This window comes from Pseudorca crassidens, chromosome 19 (assembly GCF_039906515.1).
Source record: "Pseudorca crassidens isolate mPseCra1 chromosome 19, mPseCra1.hap1, whole genome shotgun sequence".
Taxonomy (NCBI): Eukaryota; Metazoa; Chordata; class Mammalia; order Artiodactyla; family Delphinidae; genus Pseudorca; species Pseudorca crassidens.
Window position 1 is genome coordinate 45,949,652 of NC_090314.1, and position 15,934 is coordinate 45,965,585.

The following is a 15,934-nucleotide window of genomic DNA, read 5'->3' on the forward strand; positions in this document are numbered from 1 at the left end:
CGTTAAAAATAATTTAAGCTCCGATTGTCATCTTCCGTGTGTATACTACTGTTTCCCCTTCTTCTCCTTTAGTGTTAGAGCATAATCAGTTGCTTTACTCCAAAATGTGCGGCAGATTTTAATGACCGTGTTTATGTTTGGCTGTCTTCAGGCTGTCCATGACAATCAGATTCTGATTGTCATCGGAGAGACAGGGTCTGGGAAGACAACGCAGATCACCCAGTACCTGGCAGAGGCGGGCTACACTTCCAGGGGCAAGATTGGGTGTACGCAGCCCAGAAGAGTTGCGGCCATGTCAGTGGCCAAAAGAGTGTCAGAGGAGTTTGGTTGTTGCTTAGGCCAAGAGGTAAGTGGTTGGCGAAGCTATGCTGAAAATGCCTGAAGAAAGTGTAAAGGCCCAGATCTCTGTCTCTAAGATGGGAGCAATTCTACCTTTTTCAGGTTTCTCCTGAGAGAGAGGGTTCTCATGGTCATCACTGATCTGTTCAGGATCAAGTCCAAGGCAGATTTTACTTTGAGGGAATCATTGTACATCTTGGTCAAATTCTGTCTGTTAAGATTATGGGTAATAGCCTGGGCTAAAATCTTGCCTGGAGATTGCAAAAAGGAGAGGTTTGTGTCTTAAGGTTTTCAGCTTCTGTTCTGCTTTAGGTGGGCTACACCATTCGATTTGAGGACTGCACCAGCCCCGAAACAGTTATCAAGTACATGACGGACGGGATGTTGCTCCGAGAGTGCCTGATTGACCCCGACCTCACTCAGTATGCAATCATCATGTTGGACGAGGCGCATGAGAGAACAATTCACACTGATGTGCTCTTTGGATTGTTGAAAAAGGTAACTGGGTGCTCTTTGGTAACCTTTATTCTACCTGTTGGGAACTGAATTCTGGGAATTGGATTTGAGTGCCTGTGCCTCTTCGGGCAATCCTTTTTCGTCAGCTACGTTGCATTTCCCTTTAGACGGTTCAGAAACGGCAGGACATGAAGCTGATTGTCACCTCAGCCACCTTGGATGCGGTGAAGTTTTCTCAGTACTTCTATGAGGCTCCCATCTTCACCATCCCAGGTCGAACATACCCAGTAGAAATATTGTATACAAAGGAACCTGAAACCGATTATCTGGATGCCAGCTTGATCACTGTCATGCAGATCCACTTAACAGAGCCACCAGGTAGGGGGAAAGAGCATTTTTTCCTCTTAGACCAAGTCCTAATGTAGGTATTTTTGCTCATCTTTTAAAAAATGCCTTTTAGGGACTTCCCTGGCAGTCCAGTGGTTAGGACTCCACGCTTCCACTGCCGGGGGCCCGGGTTCAATCCTTAGTCGGGGAACTCAGGTCCTGGAAGCCTCGTGATACGGCCAAAACAAACAAAAAAACCAAAAAAACCATCCTGTAGTTTAGACGTTTAAAAAAATGCCTTTTAAGTATTGGTCTGTCTGTAAGTCTCAGGCTTACATGTTTGAAATGGTGGTGATGAAAATATAAATAATGGCGTGTAGGGTTTAAATGCATCTATTTAAATATAGACACAAATTTTAAAAAATTAAAAAAACCAAAAACAAACAAATGAATAAACATGGATAGATGAAAACCTCTTGATTTGTTAGAGGTCAGAATATGAGTGTGTTTTCCATCGTTTGGAGTTTGATGAATGTCACTGTGGCCTTTGTATAGGGCACACACACAGAAAGTCAATGCTTCTGTTCTCCTCTTAGGTGATATCCTGGTCTTCCTGACTGGTCAGGAAGAGATCGATACTGCTTGTGAGATCCTGTATGAAAGAATGAAATCCCTGGGACCCGATGTTCCAGAGTTGATTATCCTTCCAGTGTACTCTGCTCTTCCCAGTGAGATGCAGACCCGAATCTTCGACCCAGCTCCACCTGGCAGCAGAAAGGTAACGCAGGCTCTTGTGCTCTGAAACCATGTGCTGTATGCAGCTGGCCCTAACGGGCATTGCTTAAGGTGTATGTGAGTCTTGTTTATTATGTTTTAGAAAGTGGTCCAACCAGTTTGTTAAGGAATGAGGGTCTTGTATGTGATCTTGCTCTTCTTCCTCTCTTTTCCTTCATTCGACAGATATTTTTTTGAGCATCTACCAGGCTTTGGGGTAGACACCAGGGCTGCAGTCTGAGGACAGGCTTCTATCTGCTGTGGGACATCCACCGGTAGACAGGCCTTTAACATATAGTGTGAACGTGCTGCTGGTGTGCTGGATGCCCAGTGGGGGAGCACCCAACCCAGTGTTCTTACAGGAAGTGAGGATCTAAGCTAGTCCTGAAGAACACGTGGATGTTCATCTAGACGAGAGGGGCAGGAGAACATGCATTCTGAGTAGACAGAACAGGCTGTGATAGCCGAGGGGTGAGAGAGTGTGGCCATTTCAGGGAGCTGTGTAGTTCCAGCAGCTGTGTGTATTGAGGCAGTGGGAAAGGGGACAGATGGATTTTAAAATAATAGTTTTACTGAGATATAATTTACATACCATACAATTGTCCCTTTAAAGCATACAATTCAGTACACTTTAGTATGGTCACAGAATTTTTTTAGTATATTCACAGGATTGTGCAGCCATTAATTACCATTATTAATCATTAATCAATCACCATTTATCACTACTGTTAATTTTTAGAACAATTTCATCACCCCTCAAAGAAACCCTGCACGCTTTAGCAATCATCCCCCATCCACCCTCTGCTCAGCCCCTGGGAACCACTCATCCACTTTCTGTCTCTGGATTCTCCTATTCTGGACATTTCATCATTTCATATAAATGGAATGACATAATGTGTGGTCCTTGCGGACTAGCTTCTTTTACTTGTAGCATGTATAAACACTTCATTTCTTTTTATTGCTGAATAATATTCTGTTGTAGAACAGAGTGTACCACATTTTGTTTATTCATTCATCAGTTGATGGACATTTGGATTGTTTCCACATTTTAGCTATTATGAATAATGCTGGTATGAACATTTGTTTACAAGTTTTAGTGTGGACATGTGTTTTCATTTCTCTTGAGTATATACCTAGGAATGGAAGACAGATGGATTTTCTTTTTTAATTGAAATGTAGTTCATGTACAACATTATGTTAGTTTCAGGGGCACTACAAAGTGATTTGACATTTGCATATATTATGAAATGACCACCACAATGAATCTAGTAACCATCTGGAAGATAGAAGGATTTGAATAACATTAAAGAGTTAGAATGGTCAAGACATAGTGGATGCCTGGAGGTTAAGGGAAGGGCAGAGGGGAGAAGTCAGGAATGACTACCAGTTTCTGGCTTGGGCAGCTGGATGGAAGATGGTGCTGAGGAGGGAAACGAGGAGGAGCAGGTTTGGTGGGAAGACAGTGATTCCTCCTCTGTTCTGTTCCTGGTGATGACACTTCTCTCCGGGAGGGCTTCTGCAGCTCTCTGGCAGGTAGAAGCGTTTCAGGGCCGGTAAGATGCTGGCATGGGGTGAGATGTTTCGGTGCCTCCTAACAATGATTTTTCTGAGCATTTGTGTTTTATTATCTGAACCTCTGGGTGGAAGAACAGTGGCAGTGCCAAGCTGAGACCAATAATCTTCTAGATCACATATACTGCTGCATACACACAAACTGTGAAATTCCTCTGCCGCCTTATAGTTCATTTCATGATCAGAAAAAAAATCTCCCTCTTGTTCCACATACACAAACAGCCCATTTTGTAGTCCAGATGTCCCCGTGGGGGAAGAAAAATCTCATTTTGCACTGGCACATGTGATGCCAGGAAATCTCTGCCTTCCCAGCGTGCTAGAAAATTAAAATTGTAGTAATCAACATTGGATCTAGAAAGTGAGATATGTAACCATTTGCACCAAATGAAATTGGCTTTGATTGGCCACTGCTTTTTCCTACTCCACTTCTCTCAGGTGCCGCTCCCTCCCCAACCTAACCCTTAAGAGGAAGGCACCTCCCCTTCTGCCCATTTGAGGTCAAACTGAGGTTAAGTGCTCTCTAATCATCTAGAGAGAGGGAGAGCCACACAATCCCTTTGGGAAGGTGTCTGAGTTCAGAAGTCTCCTCTCACACCTCTGGGCTGAGCCTGGGCGGCTCAATCCAGCTGTGTCCTTCTTGCCTGCAGGTCGTGATTGCCACCAACATTGCGGAGACATCACTGACTATTGACGGCATTTACTATGTGGTGGACCCTGGATTCGTGAAGCAGAAAGTTTACAATTCTAAGACTGGGATCGACCAGCTCGTGGTAACTCCTATTTCTCAGGTATGGCAGCTTTTCTGAAAATCCTGGTTAGGGCTTTTCTGAAATTTTTTATGGTTTTGTATTTTGAATTTTATGGTTTTAAGATGCTGGCTGCTTTCTTGAGATAAGGGAGATTTTGTGTTGTTTGTTTTTAATCTCCAGAATTGTGTGTCAACATTAAAAAGCCCCATAAAACTGGAACTTAAAAAAAAAAAAGAAATTGAATCCTAGCACCCTAGATGATCTAATATAAGTGGTAAGAACATATATTTTAAAGTATTGCACTTAGCCACAGATATCTGAGATAGTAATAATTCATGAGATGATAATATGTTTCTTTGGTAATTATGGAATAATCTCCTACCTAAATTATATTTAAAAACGAATAGCCTGATCATCCCTTTTGAAGGCAGTTTGGCCACAATGTATCCGAAATGTAAAAGTTCATTTCTTTAACCTAACAGTTCCGCTTCTAGAAGTATATCTGAAAGTTAGAAATGATTGAACACATATCCAAAGGTAATGGAAAAGGATGTTCACTGGAGCATTGTTTATATTGGAGGGAACCTGGAAAAATTCTAAATGAGCTCCAAAAGGGAAGTAGTTTAATAAAATGTGGTAAATTCATTCCATAGAATGTTATGTGACATTAACAAGGTGGTGTGTATCTATATTTAATGGCATAAGCATAACTCTGATATAGCGTTTGAAAAAAGTGAGCTACAAAATAACATGAGTAGTATAATCCAATTTTTGTTTAAAAATGTGTGTGCTTGTGCACAGTGTGTGTAAACGTGCCTGCGACCGAAAGCATGTTGGCGAAATGTTAGCCAGCGTTATTTCTTGGTGGTGCTGCTGGTTACTGTGCTGATGGGTAAAGCACGTTTTCTTCCCTGTACTCTTATATATTGTCCTTTTTAAAAAAAAATTTTTTTATAGGGGTATAGTTGTTTTACAATGTTGTGTTAGTTTCTACTGTACAGCAAAGTGAAGAAGAGTTCCCTGTGCTATACAGCAGGTTCTTATTAGTTATCTATTTTATATATATTATCTTAATATTCTGTAAGAGGTATGTATTACTTTCATAATTTATAATACCATAAGGCTGTTTTCATTTTGAAACTTTAGTAATAATAGCTAAGACTTGCAGGGTACTTCCTAAGTGCCAGGCACTGTCCCAGCTACTTTCACATACATGAACTCATTGTATTCTCAGTTGATCCTTTGTTGTAGATGTTATTATTATCCTCATTTCACAAATGAGACTGACAACCAGAGGGGTTATGTGACTTGCCTGTTACACAGCTGGTGGAGCCAGGCTTTAAACCAGGGCAGTCTGGCCCCAGCATGTGTACTCTGTACAGTTCTCCTGGGGGTGATACGTGCAACTCGCAGTGATGGAGAAATTATTTATTATTATCTGCTCTCCCTGATTTGGAGAGACACCTGTAGAATGCTGTGGAGTCTGCCACGGTGTGTGATTGCTGCCTGCCTTTGAGTGGGTAGTGACCTTGCATATTCCATCCTTTGGTTTGGAGCTGGCATAGGAATTTCTAAATCCTGATACTATTTATAAGACAGATGGTTTTGTCAGAAAACAGCCCTCTTCAGATTGCTATTCACTGTTTCCTAGCAACCTAGGGCTAACCTACATTTTTTTTTTTAATTTCAAAAATTAGCGCCCTTCTCCCAGGGCGAGATTACATTACATTATTTTGGAAGTTACCCATAGTCCTACTACCACCAATCACTGTCATCATTTTGATGTTTTTCTTGCCCATCTTTTTTCATGTTTGTTTCAGGTTGCAATTCTAGTAGTGTAGTAAGTGTGCGGTTTTTAATTAAGTATTTAATTTTCCTGAATATTAAGGTGATATATGTTCATTGTTGGATATTTGATAAAGAAAATAGAACTCATCAACAAGCCTACCATTAGAATTAGCCACAGTTAACATTTTAAGGTATTTTTTCCCTAGTTTTTTACTTCTGGTAGTTTGTGTATTTGCATTAAGATTAAAAAATAAATAAAATTAGTATTACATTGTTTGGCAACTTGCTTTTTCACCTCTGTGAGTGAACATTTCCTCCTGTCATTGAGCATCTCAAACCGAATTTTTAAAACAGCTGCAGACTCATTCACTGGTATGATTAACATTATATTTATTCAGTTCACTTACATTTGGTCATCACTGTGGAGGGTGGGTTTTGTCATTTTGTTTTATGCTTTCTCATTTATGATGTGCCACACTATTTTGTGTTTTTTTTAATATTTTTTATTTTATTTTATTTTTTGCCTGTGTTGGGTCTTCATTGCTGCGCGAGGGCTTTCTCTAGTTGCAGCGAGCGGGGGCTACTCTTCGTTGTGGTGCGTGTGCTTCTCATTGCGGTGGCTTCTCTTGTTGCAGAGCACAGGCTCTAGGCGCATGGGCTCAGTAGTTGTGGCGCTCGGGCTTAGTTGCTCCGCGGCATGTGGGATCTTCCCAGACCAGGGATCGAACCCGTGTCCCCTGCATTGGCAGGTGGATTCTTAACCACTGCGCCACCAAGGAAGCCCCTGCCACACTATTTTGAAGGTATATTTCTGTGATCTTTACCATATTTCTTCTATTCACTTGCTTGTATTTGGCCTCACTTGAACAAAGTTTCCTGAAATGCTGAGTGTTGGAGAGGGGATGATAAGAGCGTTGGTAGGTAGTCTTGGAAATGACCCTAAAGGAAGTGAAATAAACCCCATTTTAGGTTTTGCCTGTTGCTGAGTGCCCCTCTTTTAACAGATTTCCTGGGTAAAGCTGTTAAGCAATGTTTAACAGATATGTTACTTTTATATGCCCACTCCTCTAGGCTCAGGCAAAGCAACGCGCTGGCAGAGCTGGGAGAACAGGCCCAGGAAAGTGTTACAGGCTGTACACAGAACGTGCCTACCGAGATGAAATGCTGACCACCAACGTGCCGGAAATCCAGAGAACCAACTTAGCAAGCACAGTGCTCTCACTCAAGGTAGAAATCACTGTCTTGTTAGAATGCTTTGGTAGAACAGTCCAATCCTATGGCCTTAGTAAATGAATCTCAGTTTTATGAACCTTGTTAAATACTTCAGTAACCTCATGGAACCAGTCCCTTTGAGTGGAATGCAAACGGCTGTGATAACAGCCTCTCTGCTGCGGGGCTGGGGCTAAATTGGCATGTGTGCTGTGACATTTTTTCTTGCCATCGTAACCAGCAGGGTATTTGGTTATAAAAGGTTTTAGCTGGGAGCATTTTCAAACAGGATATTAGGAAAAATCGAATCAGTGCCAAACTGTGGACAAACTCACTTCCCTCAACCCTTTAACTTTCAGATCCAATTCTGTTCTTTTAGAACAGAAGCAAAACCCCCAATCCAAAAAGGGGAACTGTTAGTACAGATTTCAGCCTGGCCCCCTGGGGACTCGGTTTTCATTCTGAATCATTGCTCTTCCTCTCTCAGTCCCCTGTGAGGACCTTCCTTGTCTTTTGGCAGGGGGAGCTGCATGAGTAATTTCCTAGATGATGGGACCCCCGCCCCCCACCCCCCGACACTGATGCTGCGCTGGAGCCCTAGCACTTCGCTGATGCAGAGTGCTCTGTTGTCACTTATTATTCATTCCCTGTAAGAGAGGCTAAAACAGAGCTTCAGAAAAAAAAACCTGCTCCAGTCTCTGGAGTGAGAACAGAGAGGCATCTGTGGCTCAAACTTCTGCTCCGAGCTGTGTGTCCTTGGCAAATTTATCTGCTCGGCCTTCTGCCCTCTATTCTGTCAAAAGCGGGGGCTGTTAATAGTCTCTCCTGCGAACCTAAAGGAGATAATGCAGGTAAGGGCACTGGGCACAGTGCTTACTGATTGCTAACATAATTCCTTGTAGTTCTTATACAGTAAGAATTTATTGAACACCCGCTGTGTTTATGGTCACCATCACTTTATGGGAAAGAAGCAGAAAGCTTAGGTCCTGCCACATCTCCCTTTATACACACTTGGATAGGGCATCATTCACTTGTCTCTCTTAGTCATCAAATTTGGTAACAAATGTATCGAATACACACTCTGTGCCAGGCAGATTGCCAGTGGTTTTGTGTCCACGTGTCTCACCATTGTGAACTCTGAGAGCAGGGACCATGTCTTAGTCACCTTTATATCCCTGCCACCTAACATGGTACAAGGCACTTCCTAGGTGCACAGGAGAAATTATGTATGCAAGAGACAGGGCAAGCTGGTTGTTGTCTTTTTTTTTTAAATTATGATAAAATACACAATACGTTATCACTGTAATCTTTTTAAAATGTCCAGTTCAGTGGCATTGAGTACATTCACAGTGTTGTGCAGCCACACAGCCATCACCACTGTCCATTTCCAGAACTTTTTGATCATCCCACATCGAAACTCTGTACCCATTTAACTAAACTATCCCTTTTCCCCTCCCTTCTGCCCCTGGTAACCATTATTCTACTGTCTGTGTCCATGAATCTGCCTATTCTAGGTACCTCAGATAAATGGAATCATAAAATATTTGTCCTTTTGATCTGGCTTATTTTACTTAGTATGATGTTTTCAAGGTTCATCATGTTGTAGCATGTGTTAAAATTTCATCTTTAAAGGTGAATAATATTCCATTGTATGTATATACGGTGTTTTGTTTATCCATTCATCTGTTGATGGACATTTGGCTGGTTTCTACCTTTTAGCTATTGTGAATAATGCTGCTGTGAACTTAACGTACAAGTATTTGTCTGAGTCCCTGCTTTCAGTTCTTTTGGGTATATATCTAGAAGTGGAGTTCCTGGATCATTTTGTAATTCTCTGTTTAAGTTATTGGTGAATCACCAAATTGTTTTCCTCAGCAGCTGCACCATTTTACATTCCCACCAGCAACATATGAGGATTCCTATTTCTCCATATCTTGCCAACACTTGTTATTTTCTTTCTTTTTTTTTTTCTTTCTTAAATTATAGCTATAGCCATCTTAGTGGGTATGAAGTGGTATCTCATTGTGGTTTTGATTTGCATTTCCCTAATTACTAGTTATATTGAGCATCTTTTCATGTGCTTGTTGGCCATTTTTATATCTTCTTTGGAGAAATGTCTACCTTTGCCCATTTTTAAATTTTTATCTTTTTGTCGTTAAGCTGTACATACTGTCATTCTGAGAGAGTGTTTTTTAAAGTTTCCCGAGAAAGTATATGCTTTCTATCAGTCTTGAGTTTTGTGTGGCGCATTCCTGGAGATTCCTGCTGATCCTGCTAGTGGCTTCCTAATTGCAGTCGAAGATATAAGAGAGAAGGTGACAAGTAGTCTCCCTCCATGTTAACACTGGTGAGGCTGACCTTCCCATCACACACGTTCTTCTCTTCTGTTCTAGGCCATGGGCATCAATGACCTGCTGTCCTTTGACTTTATGGATGCCCCGCCAATGGAAACCTTGATCACAGCCATGGAGCAGCTATACACATTGGGGGCCCTGGACGACGAGGGCCTACTTACTCGCCTGGGCCGCAGGGTAGGGGACAGAACCTAACTTCTGGTGCTTTGGGGAAGGTTCCCTGGCTAACCTTCCATACTCTGTTCTGTTTAAAAGATTAAACTCTGAGGCCCTGGATAAGCTTTGAGTAGAATTCTACATGCCTGTTTTTAACCTGGATTTTCCGCTGTCACTTAAAACTCTTTCTTCTTTACAGAAAAAGAAATTCTATTCAGTTAATCTTACCTCATGATATATTATTGAGTCTAGCCTTAATTTGAAAAGATGTCTGCAAAATTCCCACCTATCCCAATGGTAGTTATATTCTTGGTCACATACATTTTGTTGGGTTTATTTGGGAAATTAAAAATAAAAAAGTCTTCTGATAGAGCCAGGCATCCCGCACCATAGTGCTTAGGTAAACCTCCTGTGGTCTGTTACCCACTCTGACCAGTGTTTTTACACTAGCAACCCCAGATGGGTCTTCCCCAGGGATGCAATTGTAGTTTCTTCTTCTCCCTCTAGATGGCAGAGTTCCCCCTGGAGCCAATGCTGTGCAAAATGCTGATCATGTCTGTGCATCTAGGCTGCAGTGAGGAAATGCTGACCATTGTGTCCATGCTGTCTGTGCAGAACGTCTTCTACAGGCCCAAGGTAGGGAGTTCAGGCCCACATTCAGATAGGGGTCAGGTGAAGTTGGGTGAAATCAGCCTGTTGCCACCACAGTGCTTAATGTGGACACTTGATGGGGCCGCAGAGGGCTCCCCAGCACTGCTGGATGTTCAGTTAGTAGCTGTGGGGTGGAAAATGATCCTCTCCGCACTGCTTGCAGGATAAACAAGCCCTTGCAGATCAGAAGAAGGCCAAATTCCACCAGACCGAAGGGGACCACCTCACCCTGCTGGCCGTGTACAACTCCTGGAAGAACAATAAGTTCTCCAACCCATGGTGCTATGAGAACTTTATCCAGGCTCGTTCTCTGCGCCGGGCCCAGGACATTCGCAAGCAGATGTTGGGCATAATGGACAGGTAACACCCGGTGGCTTCTCATGTTCAAGTTGAACCTCCTTGAATGCCGTGTCTGTTTGTCTCTGTACGAACCTGTGAAGCTGTAGGCACCTGTCCTCTTGCTCCTCACATAACTCTTTTCCTCCAGCTTTTCCGTCTTTGTTGTACTCCTCCCCAGGTAAGGACATGGCTGAGAATCACTTCAGAAAGTTCCTAAGAGGGAGATGATATATTATTTGTTGACAATGCTCTTTGTTTACAAGCGTCTGCAACATTATTAGTTGGGTTGAATTACAACCTAAGCAAAGTGTCTGGCTCTTATGGCATCCATCTTGCCCGCTGTGTAGAGCTGCCCCTGGAAGGACTGGAAGCAGGGTCCTGGTGCCAACTCTGGGGACCCCAAGAAGGATGTGTTGGGTACCATCATTCCAGAAGATAGAACCTCTGAAAGCAGAATAGTCTCACACCTTTGTCCTCTCTTGATTTATTCTCCTGCTAGACACAAGCTGGATGTGGTCTCCTGTGGTAAGTCCACAGTCCGAGTGCAGAAGGCCATCTGCAGTGGATTCTTCCGGAACGCTGCCAAGAAAGACCCACAGGAGGGTTACCGGACACTGATCGACCAGCAGGTGGTCTACATCCATCCTTCCAGTGCTCTCTTCAACAGGCAGCCCGAATGGTAGGTGGGCAGAGAGCTTGTGGATCTGCTGGCCTTTTGTGTTTGTATCCTCACCCACCCCCAGCACTTCCTATTCTAATATTGCTCATATTTCTAGAGAAGCAGGAGCCTGAATTAGACACAATATCAGGCCCTTTTTATTTATTATTTATTTATTTATTTTTAGTTTTATTTTTTTGGCCGCACTGTGCGGCACGTGGGATCTTAGTTCCCTGACCAGGGATTGAACCCGCACCCCCTGCAGTGGAAGCGCAGAGTCTTAACCGCTGGACCACCAGGGAAGTCCCGAGGCCCTTTTTAGAGAAAATCATGGGGGTAAGAGCTAGGAAGGATCTTAGAAATTATCTAGTGAGGTGGTTAAAAAAAAAATTTTTTTTCAAGTAGTATTTAAAAAAAAATTGGAATCTTACCCACCCTAACATAAAACCAATTATAAACCACGGTGCCACCATGGTGGTAGAAGAGGGCTGGAGATGAAGAGCCTTGCCTGCTTGGCTTTCCCCATCCCCTTGTGGCAGCCTCTGAGGTCCTCTTCAGGGCCCTAGAGGTCTATGGATACAGCCCAGAAAACCACCCATTTCACAGAGCAGGAATCCGAGGTCCAGAGAAGGGATGTGATTGGCTCCGTGTCATTTAAATCGTTGGAACTGGCAGTTCTCTGTGGTTAGAGGTGTGCAGGCTCCTCAGTATTGGGGTGTGGCTATCATAAACAGAGACTGCAGTCTCCTCAGGGGTCAGGCAGGAAAGGTAGGAGGGTCAAATGCAAGCTCAGCTGAGGCCCACCAGGGACCAGGGTGCCGTGGAGCCAGGCCTGTATCGGAGGCTTGAGCCCTCTCTCTGTACCCCGCTCAGGGTGGTGTACCACGAGCTGGTGCTGACCACGAAGGAGTACATGCGTGAGGTCACCACCATTGACCCCCGGTGGCTCGTGGAGTTTGCTCCAGCCTTCTTCAAGGTCTCTGACCCGACCAAGCTAAGCAAGCAGAAGAAGCAGCAACGACTTGAACCCTTGTACAACCGCTATGAGGAACCCAACGCCTGGAGAATATCCCGAGCCTTCCGGCGGCGCTGAGAGGCAAGAGTCTGTTTGTCTCTTCTGCAGCAGTGGGCCAGGGCTTGGCCTCGCTCTTATTGATGAAAAGCTGATCCTGAGGATACAGCTGTCCAGTGACTGACTATCTCAACTGGGCATTTCCTAAACTTGTCTCTCATTTCTTCCCTGGTGGTAAAATAGAAACAGGGATTTACGCCTGGTTTGATCAGAGCCTCCAAGCCCCACCACCCCAAGGCACTCAGCCAGGGCTCACAGCCAACATGGGAGTACAGTGCATCATCTCCAAGACAGGGGAAACTTCCGCAGCCCTCGGATGGGAAAGGGGAGTCATGAGCATCTGGTACCTGGACTCAGTGAGGGCCCTGATGCCCTAGCTGGTACTCTGGAGGAGGGAGCCACAGAGCTCGCTGAAAGTGTTGGCCCCGCTTCCTGCCCCTGTCCTGCCCCTGTCCAGCCCCTGTACTTTTGCTTAACCTCCTGCAAATATTTATTTTCTTAAGGAAACAAAATTGGTTTTCTGTGGCTGTTTCTTCTAGCTGAACGGTTAGTGTTGGCCTGGGCTGAGGGTGAGGAGGGTTAGTACCTGTGGCTTCAGTGGAGAGTCCCCTGAAACCAGAGCCTGGGGCCTCTTTGGGCTGGGAGGTGACGCACAGCCGGACCTCCAGTCTTATCTCTCAGCACCGGCGCTGGTCCGGCTCTGCGTGGACCGCCCCGTGATTAACCGCATCCACTGCACAGGCGCTCCACTTGGGGCGCCTGAGTGGTTGCAGATGCCGCATATTGAACACAGAAGGCTCTCCCCGGCTCCGTTTCCCGCCTGCCATGCTCACAACATGCAGCGTGTCCTATTTCCTTTTGAAACATGTAAGTGATGACACAACCTTCAGTTTATTTTGGTTTTATTTTTATCCTCCTGAGGTCTGACAAAGGGCTTTTTTGGTCAAAGCCTCCCTTCCTCCCCCCCAAACTGAAAATCAGCAGAGCACCTCTCAGAGCCTGATTTGTGCTGCCTAGGGTCTGTGCTCCTGGCCTCGTGCTTGGTGGTTTTCTCCTAGCATTTGCTGGGGAATGGCCACCTCCAAGTGCCCTCCTCACATTTCCTGAGAAGCCTCTGGGCTTGGACTTGGGAGAACATCAGGCAGATGCTGCTGGGCCAGGCTGTGGAACTTCTGGGAAGTTGGTCTTGTAGAGAAGCCCCCGGGGGATTGGGGACATCCTGTGTTATGGTCCGCACTGCTTCCTACCTCCTCACACCAGTAAGTAATGATGTAAATACTAGAACTACTATACAGTGGTACGCCGGACACTAAAAGAGACCATATGACATATCAGGATATAAAGGACTGTGGGCTGTCATTGAGCAGCAAACCAGCCACCCTGAAGACACAATTCAGAAACAACCCAGCAGAATCTGCTGACTGTAGGTCCCCACCCCTTTACTGAGCTGAGTGAGCTCCTACGATTCTGAGTGTGCCTCTCAGGAAGCCCAGGCCAGCAGTTAAGGGCAGGGGATCTTTACGTGCTAACCTTCAAGGTATTATAGGGAGAGGTAGTGCAGGGACGGACCGAGGACAGTGAAGTGGAAGCAGGGGCTGAGTACCCAGCTCGCCAGTCTTAATTCCAGCCCAGGTCTCTCCAGTTTAGGAACAAACTCTGGGCTTGGCAGCCCACCTGTCCCAGCTGGGTGACCAGCACTGACGGCATTCGCACCTCTGAAGTCATCGCCCCCAAGGAAGGAGGTTTGGGTTTTAAGCTGAAGTTGAAAAGGGGATGTTTAACAGGCCAAGGGTGAGAGACAGCAGGCTGGTCATCTTTCTGGGTTAGGTGAGCGAAAAGAAGGACCCCAGCTCTGTGGGTGTTCCTTGAACATCTCCCCGAAGAGCTGGGGTCATGTCTCTGCTGTGACAACATGACTGGGGTCTGACCTTCTGACTGTGCACCAGGAAACAGCATGTAGGCAGTATTGCTGAGCCTGCCCAGAGGGAGAAGGGGGCTCCCAGCCAGATTGGGAAGGACTCGCCTGCTGCTCCTACACAGTGGGGCCCCTGTTTCTCTTCCTTGAACCAGTATTTCCCGAGATTGAGTGACAGCCCAGGAGAGGATGTGGGTCTCACGCAGGGAGTTGGAGTCTTCTCGGTTGTTAAGAGTATGCTGTTTACCCCACCCCTGTGGGAGCCTAGCTCAGGAGTCTCCTGCCCCTGCACATGTGCCGAGTCTTGTACTTGTCTGTGTGTCGGGGGACCATCCGCACAGGCCACATGTCAGCTCTCCTGCTGGGTCACGTGCCTTGGTCCAGGGTTCACCTTCATCCATTTTGGAGCACGATTTGGTTTTGGCTGTCTCTCCTTCAGACAGAGAATTCTCTCCAGTGGTCGTGGTTGTGATCTGGTAGCTGTCTCCACTCGGAGCAGTGCCCTCCAAGTGTAAGGATTTGAACAAGAGTTGTGAGGAGTGTCTCGTTAACGCGCATTTCAGAGGGCAGAGGTCACGTGTCTCAGCCTGTGGAGACCTTTCCAGGACACTGCTTCTCACCTAAATTCCTGTCTCTCCTCATGTGCGCCTACTGGGGACCTCAGGGTTTCCACTTGACTTTACACCTCTTCCCACCATGATACCCTGGCTTTCATGTACAATTAAATCATATATTTTTAAAAACTTGTTTCTTAAAATTTTCTGTCTCTTGCTCTAAATTATGAAAATCAGCATTGTTTTCTGTTTCTGGGGAAAAAAATAACATTGCTTTTTATTTGTGGGTAGGGTTCGAGTGGCATCCCTTTCTGCCATCTTGGCGTAAGCACTGGGCAGGGGCTGAGGGTGAAGCATTAACGGGGTTGGGCCGGCCCTGCCTCAGCGCAGCTGTGGTTCCCTGCAGTTCTGATGTACCTGGATGGAGAGCACCCGTTTTCACCTAAGCCTGGCTCCTAGGAAGCTGCTTACACAGGGGCTGGGTCTAGAACTGCCCATCCTGCCCTTCCCTTACGCACAGCCACCCCGTTGTCATATCTACTGTTACACTGCCTCTCTAGGTGTCACTTTTGCAGCCTGGCCTTTCCCCGAACCCCAAAAACTCGGCCCAGGGTTCTGGTTTCCCCCAAATTTGGGCAAGGAGAATCCATGCTGTTTCTCCTTCCCTTTTCCTGCGAAGGTCTGGCCTGTTCTTCCTCCACTAGCCAGGACCCAGGGCTCGGGGCTGCTCCAGCCTCCCTGCACCCTCCTGCCTGGGTGCCTTGCTTCTCTCCCTGCTCTCCAGATCCTCTCCACACAAACTCTGTCCTCACCTTCAGCAAAAACAGCAACCTGGAGCCACGGCGGGAGGGGACACACAGTTGGGGTACACATGGGTAGCATGGTCATGGGAGCAACTGTGATCACAGAAACCACAGGCCAAACTCTGCCTGAAGAAGCCCCAGGAGGCCCTCAAAGCTCTCCTAGGCTCCCACTTCCCTCATCCTGGACAGGGAGATGGCTGCAGGTGGCCAGCGGGCAC

At 45.6% G+C, this 15,934-nt stretch overlaps 1 protein-coding gene across 2 annotated transcripts in view; it reads left to right on the top strand.

The window, feature by feature from the left end:
* Positions 1-15,102, top strand: part of DHX8 (DEAH-box helicase 8) — a 29,320-nt gene extending 14,218 nt beyond the window's left edge. For both annotated transcript variants that reach the window (XM_067716123.1, XM_067716124.1), the window contains exons 13-23: positions 152-346; positions 652-837; positions 963-1,173; positions 1,719-1,900; positions 4,116-4,256; positions 7,077-7,232; positions 9,608-9,745; positions 10,232-10,360; positions 10,539-10,735; positions 11,214-11,393; positions 12,246-15,102. In XM_067716123.1, the coding sequence (XP_067572224.1) occupies positions 152-346; positions 652-837; positions 963-1,173; positions 1,719-1,900; positions 4,116-4,256; positions 7,077-7,232; positions 9,608-9,745; positions 10,232-10,360; positions 10,539-10,735; positions 11,214-11,393; positions 12,246-12,465 (1,935 nt within the window). In that variant the 3' untranslated portion in view covers positions 12,466-15,102. The remainder of the gene's footprint in view (positions 1-151; positions 347-651; positions 838-962; positions 1,174-1,718; positions 1,901-4,115; positions 4,257-7,076; positions 7,233-9,607; positions 9,746-10,231; positions 10,361-10,538; positions 10,736-11,213; positions 11,394-12,245) is intronic.
* The last annotated feature ends 832 nt before the right edge of the window (positions 15,103-15,934 follow it).